The sequence below is a fragment of the Drosophila yakuba genome, chromosome 3L, assembly GCF_016746365.2.
Source record: "Drosophila yakuba strain Tai18E2 chromosome 3L, Prin_Dyak_Tai18E2_2.1, whole genome shotgun sequence".
In the NCBI taxonomy this organism is placed as follows: domain Eukaryota; kingdom Metazoa; phylum Arthropoda; class Insecta; order Diptera; family Drosophilidae; genus Drosophila; species Drosophila yakuba.
Window position 1 is genome coordinate 12,921,911 of NC_052529.2, and position 15,924 is coordinate 12,937,834.

At 42.5% G+C, this 15,924-nt stretch overlaps 4 protein-coding genes across 5 annotated transcripts; 1 reads left to right on the forward strand and 3 right to left on the reverse strand.

Moving 5' to 3' along the window:
- Positions 1-98: 98 nt before the first annotated feature.
- Positions 99-4,907, reverse strand: LOC6533923 (huntingtin-interacting protein 1-related protein). The gene is made up of 8 exons (XM_002094587.4): positions 4,618-4,907; positions 3,469-3,890; positions 2,675-3,405; positions 2,509-2,618; positions 1,700-2,446; positions 1,208-1,643; positions 738-1,142; positions 99-681 (listed from the first exon to the last, which is right to left on the reverse strand). The coding sequence occupies exons 1-8, from the start codon at positions 4,651-4,653 to the stop codon at positions 194-196; spliced, it is 3,375 nt and encodes a 1,124-aa protein (XP_002094623.1). The 5' UTR covers positions 4,654-4,907; the 3' UTR covers positions 99-193.
- Positions 4,908-5,276: 369 nt separating this feature from the next.
- Positions 5,277-10,100, reverse strand: LOC6533924. Of its 2 annotated transcripts, none has more exons than XM_002094588.4 (5): positions 9,729-10,100; positions 9,473-9,674; positions 7,009-9,372; positions 6,877-6,954; positions 5,277-6,817 (listed from the first exon to the last, which is right to left on the reverse strand). In XM_002094588.4, the coding sequence occupies exons 1-5, from the start codon at positions 9,982-9,984 to the stop codon at positions 5,326-5,328; spliced, it is 4,392 nt and encodes a 1,463-aa protein (XP_002094624.2). In that variant the 5' UTR covers positions 9,985-10,100; the 3' UTR covers positions 5,277-5,325. The 2 variants fall into 2 exon arrangements, with proteins under 2 accessions (XP_002094624.2, XP_015050331.1); XM_015194845.3 differs by having other exon boundaries at positions 7,009-9,420.
- Positions 10,101-10,189: 89 nt separating this feature from the next.
- LOC6533925 lies at positions 10,190-12,648 on the reverse strand. Its single transcript, XM_002094589.4, has one exon. It carries the CDS (start codon positions 12,472-12,474, stop codon positions 10,369-10,371), a length of 2,106 nt encoding a protein of 701 aa, XP_002094625.2. The 5' UTR covers positions 12,475-12,648; the 3' UTR covers positions 10,190-10,368.
- A 118-nt stretch (positions 12,649-12,766) lies between these two features.
- On the forward strand, positions 12,767-15,915 carry LOC6533926. The gene is made up of 4 exons (XM_002094590.3): positions 12,767-12,972; positions 13,030-14,865; positions 15,002-15,274; positions 15,327-15,915. Exons 1-4 carry the CDS (start codon positions 12,923-12,925, stop codon positions 15,844-15,846), a joined length of 2,679 nt encoding a protein of 892 aa, XP_002094626.2. The 5' UTR covers positions 12,767-12,922; the 3' UTR covers positions 15,847-15,915.
- The last annotated feature ends 9 nt before the right edge of the window (positions 15,916-15,924 follow it).

Here is a 15,924-nt window from a genome sequence, read left to right on the forward strand (position 1 = left end):
TTCTATGGTATAAATCAAGGATCAAAAAGTGATCAAAACGGAATACTTTAAACATATAGTATTACGTTCATTGTAGGATAAAATGAACGTAGTGTAAATATTGTGTAGATATTATTAGATATTATTTGTCATGACGGGCATTAATACAAAAAAAGAATGTTTGTAATGTTAGTAACATTAATAAATATGGTATTTAATAATCGGCGTTCTTGTAATGCTCCTTACGAAACGCTGAGAGTTTTAGTCGTTGCATTTGGAGAGCTTGTTCGGTTTCGAGTACTTTAACATGGATTTCCATTTCCATCGTTTTTATCTGTGATGGCGTTAGCTTTGCCAGCTCTATTTCACTTTGCTGCTCCAGCTGCGAGTTGCAATCCTTGACGGTGGCGACCAGAGTTCCTGTTGCCTGCGTTACGCTTCGGGATGCTTTTGTTAGGTCGGATAACTTTTGACTATTACGTTCCGCCTTGACTTTGCTCGCAATAACCATTTGGGTCGTGCATGCAGCAATTTCCTGGGCAGCCACAATTAGCTCAAAGTTTTTACCAGATTCACTTTCAATGGCCTTGTTTGCGGCTTCCACCAGATAGTTGGCTGCCTTCGCCACACTTTTCGAGGCGGATATCAAGCCATCTGACCACTGACTATTCCGCCTATAAAATTCATTAGCACTTGCATTTCCTGAAATAGTAAAAACTGGTCAGTAAACTTCTTCAAATACAATAATATATAGCTACCTTTTTGGGAAGCCACAATTTCGTGTTGCAGAAGACGAGATTTTTGGATCAGAGCTTTGACACATTCCATCAAGGTGGTACACGCATCCACAATTTTTCCGTTCACCTCTAGATTGGTTTGGTTGTCCTTCTCTCGAGCCTTTGCAAGTAAATCTGTAATTTTGGAGGCTGCATCATCAATAGCAGCATCCATCTCGCGAAGCTCGATTTCGAGAAGCTTATCCAAATCAATCTTTTGTTCAAAGGAGGCCTTTATTTTCTCAATTAACTTTCCAATATCTCTCAGCTTTGTTTGTATGTCAGTAACGATTTTTTGTTTTTCATGTTCTTTTGTTTCATTATTTAATAGGTATTGAAACAATTGACAGACATCTGTACATATCAAATTGGTTTTGGTAAAAATCTCTAAAAAAAAAAGTAATACAAAATAAGTTTGCTGTCTGTGGTTGTCTTTGGTGTTATCAACTTACCCTGACCTGTCTCAATTGCAGTGGTTGTTTTGTAGATAACATCACATTGGTCGTATAGTTTTATAAATATGTAACCCAAATACATAACATCTTGCATTCCTTCGGTTGAAGCCACATAGCTTAAAGCAGATGAGTTATTGAACTTATTCAAAATGGCTTCCATTTCGTGTATTATGTTTGGCACCGCATCCAAAGGCTGTTGTTCCGAGCCGCTCAACTTGGAATTGCATATTTCCTTTACGGTTTTGATCACCAATTTTCTGAGTTCACTCAAATCGGTGCTACAGATTTGGTACGAGCTTGTCACCGAATCAATTTGCTGCGTTGCTTGTGTAAGTTTTCCCTCAGCAATCGAGAGTTTGCTTTGCAAATCCTCGTTGCGCTGTCTCGCTGAAGTATTTTCCTGCTTAAGTTGATTTACAATTTCCTGGGTTTGCTGAAGAAAAAATAATAGTTTTAATATGGTTTTTATTTAAATTATTTTTTATTTACCTGCAATGCACTCTCCTTTTGCTCCAAGTTGTTTAAAGTCTGCTGCAATTGGGCATTTTGTGCATCACTGTTGTTTTTATGCTCTACACGTAGCTGCTCTATATTAGTTAAGAGCACTGCCTTTTCCGCTTCAAACGCTTTCAAATTGTTTTCAATTTCTGTTGTCTTCGAACTAATTTGGCTTTCTGCGGTGGACAGCTGAAGCTTCACTTCATTGAATTCTTTTTCCTTTTGCTCCAGGTTATCAATTGTTTTTTGCAATTGAGCGTTCTGAGCCTCGCTGCTGCTTTTACTTTCAACATTTTGTTGTTCAATCTTAGTTAAGAGCAATGCCTTTTCCGCTTCAAAAGATTTCAACATTTTCTCGATTTCCTCGGTTTTTTCATTTATTTGGCTTTCGGCGTTTGACAGTTTTTCCAGGGTGTCGTTGAGGGTTCCATTGAGTTCCTCGACTTTTAGGCAATTTAACCTTAGGTTTTCGGAAGTGGAATTAATATCTAGTGCCTGAATCTCCTTTTGTTTAACAACATCATCGAATTTCTCCTTTATTTCGTTCTTGACTGCTTCAAGTTGTGACATTTTCTCCTTGTGCTCTTCTATTTGCTTTTGCAGAGTTAAATTAACTTTCTCTTTTTCCTCCACGTTTACTTTAATTTTGGAAATTTCATTGGTAAGCTCTTTAGTTTCCAACAATAGCTGCGAGTTTACTTGTTTCTCTTTATTTAAAGACTTGTTGCAATCACTTTGCTGATATGAAAGTGAAGAAAAGATTATTAGTATAGGAAATTAAAAAATATATTTTTGCATACCTCTCTCAGCAGCTGAATGTGCTCATCTCGAATTTTTGTGTAGAGGGTTTTGAGTTTATTGAACTTTTCCGATGATAACTTATGCTTTTCTTCTTCCTCCATAGCTTTCTCTGAAATATAACATATTTTAATATGACTGCATTACGTTAAATATGCATTTTATTACGTAAAAGAATTGGGTTCTGATTCAGTTGCATCTCAAGATCGTCGTTTTGCATCCGGAAGGTGGCACACATTTCTCTCGCCAAGACCAGATCATTTGATAGCACAGTATTGTTCTGTTGCAACTCCTGAACGTCGTGTCTGTAGCTCTGTCGCAGTTCATCGAAATTCTTTTGCATGGCGTCCAATTTGAATGACAGCTCCTCAATGCTAGCCTCTTTCTCGCTGATTATGCCCTCCAACATGCTTAACTGCTGTTGGGCTTGACTGAAGGCCTCCAGTTCGTGATTGTTGGTATCCACAAGATCTTCAACAACCGGATCGGGTTCCTGTGGAACATGGACCACTGGCGGTACATAACTGGTGAAATCGTTTTGGGATTTGAAGTTCGGACTTGAGTCGGGCAATTCCGGGATTGTTATTAAGTCCTTGAAATACTGAAGCGGTCGCACGTTGTTGTAAAAACTCTTCAACTTTAAAAACAGACCGTGAAACCGATCTCTGTGTCCGGAAACAACGTCGTATGGTACACCATCGTGTAGCTTAAACATCAACCGAACGCTTAAATCGTACAACGCATTGGAATCCTGGATGAGGCAAACTATTGGCGCTAATCTACATTGTCCCTGCGGTGTCATCGACGACATTCTGTACTTTTCCATAGAAGAAAATATCGTCAACTTCAGGGCAATTATATCCTCCAAGTAGTCGAAAATTTCCACGCACAGTTGAAAACTGGAATAGAACGTTTTTTGTCTTAGTAGTTTAAAAGTTGTGTATTTCCAGACCCGTACTCACCAATAATTTAAATCCCGATCCACTGCAATGAAGAGTTCGGTGAACGAAATGTTCAGAGTGCCGGGAAACATTCGATTTTTGTCGTGGAAATTTAACTTTGTGGCCAGGAGCTTGCTGTACGCCTGTATACAGCATCCAATGTCATCCTGCAGTAGGCCCCACATTTTTCCCACTTCCAGGATCATCTTCTTGTGGCTCTGCGAGTGCCTGATGGCACTTTCATGACCCTCCCGTAGAACCTTGTGCAGCAGATGCGAAAACTTCCAGGCGGTAAATCTGTTCTGCATCAATGGCTGCCGGGAGATGATCATCCAGAAGGTTTTGGCCTCCTTGGCCTTGTGTATCATAATAATAATGGAGCGGGCATGTTTGGTTTTGAGTGGCGCTTCCAGGCCATTTAAAGCTTTGGATACGCTGACGTTCTGAAATGGAATGTATATATTATAGTTTCAATAGCCTTTCAACTTAATGTTTTCTGATATGAATTATCTAGAGCCATGTTTAGTTTTTACTCTTTCGAAGAAGTGACTGACTCAGCTTTTAAGATATGGACGGATTTTGCCGGACTCTAACTTTTGAGGAATTCGATTTAAAGGTGGTGACTCAGTGATAGACTATTTAACTTGGCCTTTGAAAGTCATCAAAACATAAAAGCATCGAAAGTCATCAAAACAAAAAAAGCAAATTAACAAATACATTGTGTTTGATATGAATTAATGATTACTGAAGTTAATCTAAATACAGGTTTATACTTCTTATCGCGCCGAATTCGGGTCGGTAATCACAAAATTTGAAAGGCCTTTGTTTGCAGATTGAACAATTGATAAAAGTGGATGTAGTCCACATAGCATTCATTGCAGTTTCTAATTTTCTGGGTCATCCGAAGCGGAGAAACTTGGGATTAGCATGTCGTGTAGTCTCTGTGGTGTTGCAAATCGTGTGAAAACTTGATGATATTTGAAGCAGTTCCATATAATCTGGTTCAAGGCTGACTTCTTAAGCGAAATGTTTATGCAAATTTAAGCGGCGCGCCTGTAGTTGTGTGCATAAACATTTACGTATTTACCCTATGCACATGATTTGACAACACCCGTGTATATAATCTGCTGTGGGCATTCTTGGCGGTTGGGCTTCCTTGGGCTTACGTACCAGGTGGTAAAATTCCTTCTCGGCGTGAGTTGCCATTGTTTACTGACAATTCTTGGCGTACTTGCTGAACAAATTGGAATCATTCGCAGCGCGATATGTGTGCATTAGAGCAAAGACAGCAAAGACATTGGAAACGGGAGTTATCTTATCTTATCAACAATGTTGGCCATTGTTTTCGTATTGGCCGCACTCGTATTCATTCGGATTGAGTTCGTGTGCGTGTATGAAACAATGAGTGTAAGAGTAAATTAGTCATATAAACAAATGTTGTTTTCCATTATCGATAAAAGTTTATAGAGCTGGGCGGTGTACCGATATGCGGGCTTTCCCTTATCGATCTTTTTGTTTCGATAGTCATCAACTTTTGGCATCACTATTCTGAGCGCGAAAAGAATTTTAAGCATTTTGTTATTTTCAATGGTAATAAAGGCAATATATCATTTATTACAAATCAAACATAAAAATTTTAAATGTTTTTAATTGGACTTTAGCTTAGTTTTATATTATCTTCTAAATGGATTTTTATACGATAGTTTTTAAAGCTCCACTTTAGGTTTCCAAAATGTTTTTATATTGGGCCCTTGATAAGATATAACATATCTTTTTAATATATCTGTATTATATCACCTTTGAGAACAAAAACCTTTAAAAAAACGATATTTATATTTTTTAGAAATAATTTAATGTAATTTTGTATAACTATTGGGATTAAGTTTGATATTCCGACTGATCATAGTAATCCAAATTTACATTTTGCTGTGTCCAGAACATCGAGAGTTGATTTTCCATTTCAGCTGGGTATTGGTTCTGTGGTGGAACATAACGCCGGTTAGGATCTGGAAATGATGCCATCATCAGTTGCGGATGACATTGATTGCCATATGGACAAGCTGGCTGTCTAAACGCCGGGTGTTGTTCTCCGTGAAGAAATTGCGGCTCCAGTGGAAACTGAGGTGGCTGAAAGTTGGAATCCATTCGTGCTATGTTATACTTGTTCACGGTGCGATCATAGAAGCCATCTGGAAGCATTCTAATGTTCTCTGTAAGTTGAGGATAGTGGCCAGGGTTTGTGGGCTGAAAGGAACTTTGTGGAGGATGTACAGGTTCCTGAAACTGATGGTGGGATCTAGGTTTGGGCTGATACGGTTCCTTCATTTGATATGGATGCTGCACGGCTGGTGCGGAAGCTGGTGATTTAGTGGTCATCCACTGATCCCGGGGATCTATAAGGTATCCTTCATCGAAAGGAGTGACATTTTGTGGTGCACTCATAGAGATCTGCGGTTCTAGCAAATGATCCGGCGGCTGCATAAATCCTTGACGGTGGCTTGGAGGAAGACCCGTGTAGTGGTGAGGACAAGAGTTGCAGGGCGGTCGTCCACAGGTCTGGAGAAGATTCTCTCTGTTACAGGGAGTTCTTGTCTCGATGAGAACGATATTCTCATTGATATTAGCCTGGTTTCTGATTCCAGCGCTTTCGCAACTTCGAAGTTTTCGTGGTTGCATTAGAGTCACTGTTTCCAGCGTTTCCACGTCAGTGGATCTCTCTGTGGCATTTGATTTATTGGAAGCTGCTAATTGAGAATTCTGAGCTGGATTTGTCCAAGTTAGGACAGTAGGTATTGAATGGATTTCAGAATAGCCAGAAACCCCAGCTTCTGAGTTATGTAACCCTGTTTCAAACTGATGATTATATAGTTGGCTTTGGTCACTTCTGTAATCGGATTTCCTATAGCAATTTCCGGATTCATCTTGTCTGAATTGATTTTCGTTATACACATTTAGTTGCTCAGAATGTTGGTTGCTTACAGAAATAAATCTTTCGCTATTAGAATTGTTCGAATCATTCTTTTGAACAACTCTGATTTCTGCGTTAGATATTTTTCTTGGATCGTTAGACCTATTTTCTGAGGATATTTTACGCCGTGAAGAAGGATAGACGCTGCTAAAAGAATCTGAAGTGCCGGGTTGATGCAGATTCCTACTTCTCCTTTCAATGGATTGCTCTGCGGTATTCGTCCTTGTAGGTGGAGAAGAAGCTGGAACAAATACATCGTTCATCTGACCAACAGGAAAATTGGAATTTTGGTTCTCATCCATTTTTGGTATTCTGGTTGGTAGTGCAACGTGATTTGTAGTTGCAGGAGCCATTTGAAATTGGTTGGCATGGAGCATGGTAAATTTTAGACCCAACTCTCTCCTGAAATATGTTTCGATTAATATAAGTGATCATAATTGTCAAAAAATAAGTATTCTCACCAATTTTTTGGTTGTAAAATTCCCAGATCTTCCGTGCTGCTCATACGGAAAGGCACTTGCACCATAGGCGGTTTTTCCCTGGAATTAAGAAGGTTTTAAGACTATAGACAATTATTTTAATATTGTTTATACCTTTCTTGGTCCTGTTGGGATATGTTTAGATCATTCGGATGTTGACTGTCAACTAGGATAAAGGTTCTTTGGCTTTGTGTGGGACTAATTGAGCTTTCCTCCTTCTTAAGTTCATTTAAAATACTTGCATTTATACTGTAGTCTGGAGTTTTGCACGCACCACAGTTCTCATTTGAGGTCTCATTTTCTGTTGACAAATGATTGCATCTGACGAGTTCGTAGTCATCTGAATCACTTTCGCAGGTTTCGTCTTGGAGTACAAGTACGTTTTCTGGACACCTCTGACTTTCTCTGCAATTTGCCGGTGAATTAAGGTGTGACTTTTCTGATCTATTTGTTGGATTTCTTTTTGGGAATTGAAGTATCCAACACTCTGGTGCTGATTGTGAGCGCTGCTTGAAAGATACTCCTCGATTTCTATTGCAACTTTGATCTATAGTTTGTTTTGGTACAACTGTGCCGTTTGGAAAAGATTCAAAGTTATTTCTTTGACCCGAGCTTCTACTGCTGATTGATTCCTTTGAACTGTCAGCTTTTTGTTCTTGGCTTTTGTGGGAACTTGCTTTTCTCTTTCTTTCGGAAATTAAATGGTCCGAACATTTTTGACATGCTCTTACAGCTTCTGAAAAACTGTTGTTTGGAGTTTGTGCTTCTGCCTTCTCAGAGAATTCATCATGGCCACAATCTATGGAGTCCTCTGCAAAAGTTTCGACCCCAGAACTTATACGTTTCCCAAGTCGCCGGTTCCGTTTATTCTCAGTTTGATTATGTGGCAATACTTGATTTTTATTTCCGAAACGACTAACTTCGTTTGGTGCGGAAGATTTATTCGTTTTCGAATTACTCCTAAGAGAACTCGTACGAGATGTTTTTCTAGATGATGACAGGGATTCGTTGCTGCTAATATTTGAGTTTATTTTTGAAGAAGAATCCTTTGGGATTTCACTCTTCGATGCTTCAGAAAGACTCGCCCTTTCACTGGGATTAATACTTGGGACAGTATAGCTACTATTTGATCCACTCACAACAGAGGTTTGATCAGAACTTTTCACGCTGTTTGAGGATCTAAAGTCACAATTTGAAGATCTATCCACATTGTCGCAATCAATATCGGTTCTGCTGGAAGCATAGGATTCATTACAATGGTATTGTGGACATTCATTTGCAGGTAATTGGTTTTCGGTTGATTGACTGTAAGTGGATACGCATTCCCTAAAGCAAATATTCTTATTCAATGTTCTTTCTCCCAATCTTTGATTGGGCTCTACAGATTCTCGTTTCATAATGGACCGTTGGCCCGTTGTTATTGGGTTTTCACAATGATCTAAACATGACTTTGAATTACTATGGTTGCATATTTCCGATGCCACTTGTTCATACGGTATGTCATCCTTCAAGGATGCAGTTATAGAAGGTATTTGGTTTTGGTTTCCTTGTGTGTTGATACACTGGCAACAATGTTGGTTGGGTTGCCTTTGATTTTGCCATCTCGTCATTCGACATCCATTCATAAAATGAGGCTGGCACACTGAGCTGGGCATCATAACTCTTGTACATTTTGGAAAAACTCTTGGAAGCCTGCACAGACAAATACATGGTTTTAAAATAGGTTTGGGGACATTTACGAAAGCAGTTTCTTCATCGTTTGGGATCTTCAAGTCCCCCTCCTCAGGAGTTAAATTAGTTTCCTCCTTTTCTTCCGACTCTTTTTGAGCTTCAGAAGATTCCAGGCTAGATTTTGGCAGAGTTATAGGAGAAGTACCTTTATTTTCCAAATTGTTGATCCTTGATTTAGGCTGCTGTAATGTGTTTAAAGAACTCCTTGGTGAATTTTTCTTGAAACTTCCCAATGATGTTGCCTGTTGGGGGTCTGAGGGCTTCAAATTCTCACTTTTATCGTCTTTCCCTGGTTCAATGGCTTCATTTGGAGATGACTGTTCAAATGTTTCCACACCAGCTTCATTTCTTTCGTTCTGAATACTTCCTACATTTGTAGATTTCTCGGCAAAACAGCGTGGTAGGTTTTTTTCTTGATTTTCAGGAGTTTTGCTGGCCAGTTGATTTCTGATTTGTTCGAGGCAGCACAAAACAGGATCGCAGTCTTCTTCGATTGTTTGAGTAGATGTTTCGCAGGGAAAAGGTTTTCTTCCACGTCTAAAACCCTTTTTCTTTGTAAATGTTAATGCTTTGCTGGATGAATTGATAGATTGCAGATCTGGAGGTGGAAGAGCTGGACGCATTGAGAAGCTTAAAGGCCGTTCTAGCTTACTATCCTTCTGTAATCTTCCTTCCGGGACAAGGGTTTTAAGGATCTGATAGTTGCTGTTGCCTGAAAATAGCTGCGAACCAAACAGGTTCTTCATGCTAATAGGAAAGGGAATATTTACCCGAAAGGGCACATTGCATTCAAACCTATTTACGATTCGTGTTTAAGCAAAGGTAAAGCCACCAAAACCCAACTCACCATATACCATCGTCATCAAAGGGTTGTTCAATATTTCCAGCTGTTGACCTCTTAGGCGTCTTTTTACCTCTTCTACGTTTGGGTTTGATCTTAGCGAGAGCTTTTTGATCCTGTTCCAAATTGGGTTTTGACTTTGGATTTTGGATTCCTTGACTTGCCAAGGACTTACTCATGGATCCAACTTTAGTTAATAAGGTTTTTCCTTTGAAATTTAAAGTATTAGAACTTAGATTTAGCGTCTCCAATATTTACTTACCAGTTAATAAGTTTCGGGTAGAGTTATCTTTGCAAGGATCTTCTTGGCCTTTTGGCTTGCTAAATTTAGATGGAAAAGTGACACCAATCTTTGTGGTTCTTTGGGCTTCTTGCCCAGACTTCTGGATACCCTCTTGCAAAACCGTTCCACCCAATTTATATCCTTTTCCCAGCATGGCTTTCTTTCTCTCAGTAACGCAAGGATGCATTTTCTGACAGCAGCATGAGTGGTGATTCCTCTGAAAACCGCCGTACATTTGGCTTAAATTACAAATTCTTGAATTAAAACAAATGCAGTGGGGATGTTCCCTCCTCTGACCATATATTTAATAAAAAAATCTGTAATTTTAACAAAATGGGACGTTCAGTTCTGATCCTTTCTCTTCGCTGCCTAAAGTTTGAAAAACTGTGAATTTAAAATGTGGGGACCGAAATTCAAGCAGTTGACAAAAAACTCAAATGTAAGGCTCTAAAATTCAAACTTTATTCGAGGCATTTCCTCCATTTGAATCAATTTTAAACGGAAGAATTGCACAACCTCCTGTTGAAAGTGGCATTTGTAAGGTATCTTAGCTTGAAGAAACATTTATATTGACTGTTCAAGGTAAGTTACGCCACAAATATAGGACTTTTCGAGATCCTTAGCGCAGCCAACACCGGGGCATCATGAATCGCATTTGGGCATACCGTTGGCAACAACAACTGGGACAAAATTGTGGGGTATGAGAACACTTATTGGACGGGGCTGGTTGGCCGGATCTCATGGGCTGCTGCTGCTGCTGACAGGATAATCGCTGATGCGGTTTCGGCTGGCAAGGAGGCGGCATTTTGGGTGGGCAAGGTGGTGCTCTACAGGACTGAATCTGTGGACAATGAGGCATTTGCTGCTGTTGTGGCTGCTGAAAAGGAGCCATTTGGCAGGGAAAGGGTTGAGCATTCTGCTGGAAATAGTTGTTCTGATTTGGCATCGGCAGTGGCACTGGATACAGACCAAACTGCACCTCATGCTGTGACGACTGAGGAGCTGATGGCATGGCCCAAATGGCCTCCGACCTGGTGGTCCCAATGGCTTGGCACGGAAAGCTAGTTGGAAATGATTGCTGATCCAATTGCGCATCAAATACTTGATCCTCTTCACCGTTCTCTATTGTTTCATCCGGCGGAGCATCGCCCACGTCCTGTTCCTCTGCCAAAACGTCCATAAACTGAGTTTCTGGCGCCCAACGAGGGGCCTCTGTGGCATTCTGGGATAGCACATGCATCTGTCGCACTCTCGTGGCCCCGCAGGCACTATTCAACTGCAGTTGCACTTGGGCAATCTGCGCCTGAGCCTCGAGCATTTGCTTTCTCAGCTCCTCGGCCAGCATTTCGGTCAGGCAATAGTTGTTCTCCTCAATGCCCTGCTGTTGCATCTGCATTTGCTGCTCCATTTGATCACTGGCATTCACTTGTTGCAACTGCTGACAAGGATACAGGTTCTGCATCTGGGAGAGAATTGGCTGCTGCATCGACTGCTGCAGATTGTAAGCAAATGCCTTGCTGGATTGCTGCTGATCCTGACACTTGCGACATCCTCTTGGCTTCGGATTGGGACAGGGTGCACTGCGTCCACAATTTCGTTGCTGTTGCTGGAAGCAGGATGGTTGTTGCTGCAGGCAAGATTGTTGCTGTTGGAAGCAAGGTTGTTCCTGTTGGAAGCAGGGTTGTGGCTGTCTAAACCAATTCCCATTCTGTTGCTGGGGACAGCCTTTGCACTTAGTGCACCTCGAAAGCGCTGGCGGTTCGTTGTTCATGATATCATCTTGACAATCCAGGCTCAGGAAATGTGCCTCGGTTACCTCGCAGGCGGTGACGATTTCCGCTTCACCCATGACTTGCTGCTCCTCGTCGCAGATGCTCACGATATGGCCGCAATTGGGGAGGTCGGACTGGAACCATTGGCACGTACCAGGACGGTGTCGTGTGGGATACTCCCCTCGAAAGCAGGGAATTATCTTCGAGTTCGATGGCTTCGGTGGCTTGGGTTCCGTTTCTGGTACATTCGCTGTGGACTTTTCTTCCTCTACACTTGGCTTTGAGTTCTCGGAGCCAATAGTCTGCAAGTTATGCTGGCTAATCATTTTGGAATTAAGCTGGAGTTCTGGTTTTAGGCTCTCCTGCGATTCCGGGATTGAATTATCTATGTTTTTCTGTTCTGTTTGCTTGTTCTCTTCGGTCAAACTGGAAACCCTGGAAGGTATCCTTTCGAACTCTTTTTCTCTGGCCTTGGCGACGGATGCCTCACTTATCATCTCCGGTATCCTATTGAACTCCTCCTCCCTGATTTTTGCCTTGACCGCCGGGGATTCATTACGTCGTTTAACTGAGCCCATCATGGACTGGCCAAGAGCCTTTGCATTGGGTGGATCGCCGCCCAACACATGTTTCACCGGCATGCCCGCCTTCAAGCGAATTGGTGCCTTGGACTTAGCATGCGATATCAGGGGCACCGACTCTGGAGTACCCATCGATCTGCAGACACTGGCCTGCCGGCGACGACGAGGTGTGGGTGGGCAGGAAGATCGGGAGCGCATGGATTCCTGTCCAGAAGGTAAGCTCTGCGTCAGGGTTCGCAGCAGCTGCTGTCCGACTCGATTGCTGGTTTGCTCCGATGATAAAGGGAACTTGGGTGCGGTTGTCCTCGTCGGAGGACTGGCATGACGCCAATAGGGGCTGGGCCTGGTTGACTTGACTTCGCCATTGGGCATTTCTTCCTTTTTGCCCAGCTAAAATTTTCTGTCTCAATTATACAATGCTTCCGTTTAAATTTGTTTTTGGCGTGACAAAGAATTTTGTAATGTCATTTTTTTGACCAAAACTAAAAAGAGCGTTTTGGTCGACAGCACTTATAAGCTTAACAAACCGGGGAAGTCTTCCTGTTTACAAGGATGCTTTATTTTATATTAGTTTCCTATCACAAACTATACAGATAATAAGATGGTAACAGCTCTTTCAAAACGTTGCTTAACCAAATCAGATCTTGCAATTTTTTGAACAAAATAGTCTTAGTTTAGGACATCAAAAGTAATTTGTACTACTGCTACTTTTTTATTTTGACTACCAATGTTTTGTTCGTGAATTCTTCGTAATTAACCATGAGTGAAGGTGGACCTTTACACAGAAGCAGGAGTTGTAGGTAACGCTTAAAGTTTGAAAATGTACGATCCATGTCGATGTCTAAGGAGGTGCATAAGCTGCCACGGCGTGTAAGTACAAGAAATAACATAAATCCTAAATATAATTACATTACTTCTCATCTGCAGATGCTGTCCTCGACCAAGTTGCGGTCCTCGACCAAGTTGCTGTCCTCGACCAAGTTGCGGTCCCCGACCAAGTTGCTGCGAGCGATCATGTTCCCTAAACACGAGGAATTGCCGCGTCGTGTTTCCTGGGGAGTTCCAAAAGTTCTCGGACATGGTGCCACCCAGTTTTCTTCAAAAACCACCCAAGAGCCCAAAGAAAAGGAAACGCTCGAAAAGTTGCTCAGCCTGTGAGGACAAATGTAAGGATGCGTGCTCAAAGGATGCATGTGTGGAAAGTTGCATGGAGAGTTGTATGGAGAGATGTTTGGAGACATGTGAGGAAGGGAATGGAATCTCGCAGCAGAATCCTGAAGATTGCGAGCAAGAGGACGTAGCTAGGACTGGAGCCTACGGAGCAGGATTGCAAAATTTTGCAGGAACAGGTTTTGGTTTTCAGCCGGGACAACCTACTATTATTCCGTGTTACGGAACCTACGGACCCACTGGCAATGCAATGATTTTTGGCATTCCACCACCGACTCAATATGGAAACTTTGGTGTCCCAGGTCCAATGGTCTTACCAGTGGCTCAACCTACCTCAGTGGGACAGGGAGATCCCAGATGTATTCCAGCGGCGGGTCTACCCACACAGTACACAAATAAGTTTAATCCCTGCACCGGAGAAGTTTACCAATGCGGAGATCAACAAATGCCAGCTGGCAGACCACAAGGAACGGGACAAGCTCCTGCCTATGATCAGTTCTTTCATAGTACAGGCTTGGGTTTTGCCACGAATAATCAATATAATCCACTTAATGTGACCCAAGGAACATTCCAACCATATTCAATAAATCAAAGGCCAGTCACTCAAAGTAATCCCTCAGTGGGAAACATACCAGCTAATAGCAGGAAAAATTCAGCCACGAACTGTGAGCCCAACAATCGGAATTATACCAATAATGTTCCCCAATCAACGAGTCAAGTGCGTTCAGGGGTTTCCAGATCGGAAGTTACGAGCCAGCAGAGGCAAGTCACACCTTCAAGGCAAGTTCCCCAATTGCAGCCATCAAGGGGACAACTGCCTCAAGGTGCCACCAGATCAAAGTCTCTAAACCAACGAAGCCAATCCAGGGCAGATCATTCAGGCAGAGCTCCTAATCAAGCCAATAACACTGGAGCTAGCCATATGATTAATCCAAGTGCTCAGAGGTCCAAGTCGCTCAATCACCGCAACGACTCCAGAGAAGGTCGTTCGGGTAAATCACAAACCAGTAGAGCCCCATCTTCTCATCATTCGAATAATGCTGGAGCAAGAAATGTAGATCCTCGGACCATGCCCAAGTCAATGGCATCCGCGGGTGAAGTGCGCGCACGTAATAACAGATCGCACGATTCAAGAAATCGCAATAAATCTGTGAAAGCTCCTTCCAATAGTCCTGTAGGTGCTCCTTCCAATAGACAACCAGTACTTTATGGCCAGCAAAACGTGGGCATGGGCATCGACCCCTCCAATCAGTATTATCCCTACAATGATTGTTCTCCACTTAATGCCACATTTGTGCAAGACGGTAATCCTTTTTATAATCAGCCAGGTCAAGAGATAAATAGACCGCAATCCGCAAGAGCAGCAAACTTATCAAAGGAAGGAACCAAAAAGGATAAAAATGCAAACAAAGTTCCTTCAAGCTTAAAACCAGCGAATGAGAAAGCCATTAAGTGCTACTGCACTCGGTTTGATCCCAACAATCAATATTATCCTTACTACGTTTCCGAGGAATCCGATTGTCCGCCGGGTGAAATCGCGAGCTCTGGAAAAAAGAGGACGCAGGAGAAGAACTGCTCGGAGCTTCTCAGTCGGTGAGTTTAATGTCAGAGTTCGTGAGCTGTTTCAGCTTTCGGATTAGGCTCACACAATCCACCCCCATTCGGCACACATCTTTACTCGAACACAAGGTACGCAAAAGTGCTGTAATGTCTTCCGTGTCCATTGCAGCACCTCCGAGCCCTGCCCTCCGTGTGATCTGCAGAAGTGGTGTCACCTCCTGATGCCGAAGGACAAGTCCAAAAAGCAAACGAAACCGGCTGCCAAGAAGAACAAGAAATCGAATGGCTCAAGGGCCAAGAACAAGATGAGCGAGCACAGCGCCAAGGAAATAGAAGATACTGAAACATCAGCACCAGAATCTCCAGGAGACGAGGATGCCGACTGCCCGCCTCCGACCAAACCCGAAATGCGCAACTGCAGCTGCTCCGCCAATTTGCCTGAGTAAGTATCCACTTCTAATAAGGATTATATCTATGTCTAATGCAATCCGCAGGGAAAACGTACCCTCTCCACCAGCAGCTTCCAATCCTGCTCCTGCTCCAGTAAATACCGGCTGCATGCCCTGCTCGAACCAATGCCCTTGGTCCTGGTACTATAATCCCTGCACCGGCTGTTACTACTACTGCGCGAATTGCTGCAATGGCTGTCGTAATTGCTGCAATTACTGCTGTAGTCCGTGTGGTCGCTGTTGCAGTAACTCCCATGCTGCTCAGCTGGAGAAGATTACTCCAAAGCCGAAGCAAAAGGAAAAGTCGCCAACCATCTCCTCTAGCTTGCGAAATTCCGGCGGCGCGGCTGTGACTCCAGTTAGCTGTGGTCCGCCTCCTTCCTTTGCACCCTGGAACTGTCCAAGGCATGTGGTCTCCACCATGCCAGGCTATTGTCCGACTGCCTCGCCACACTTCAGCTCCCCATACAGTGGACGGTGGGAGGCTGGCGGCGTGGACATTCAACGGAATAATCACCGGAATAACCAAGGTCCTTTCCACAACAGTTGCGTGCGCCATGTCTAAATTATGCGTTGAACATTTTTTACACTTTCCCACAAGCCTATCTCTAAATAAAGATTTTTAAAATGTGAATGGGGTTTC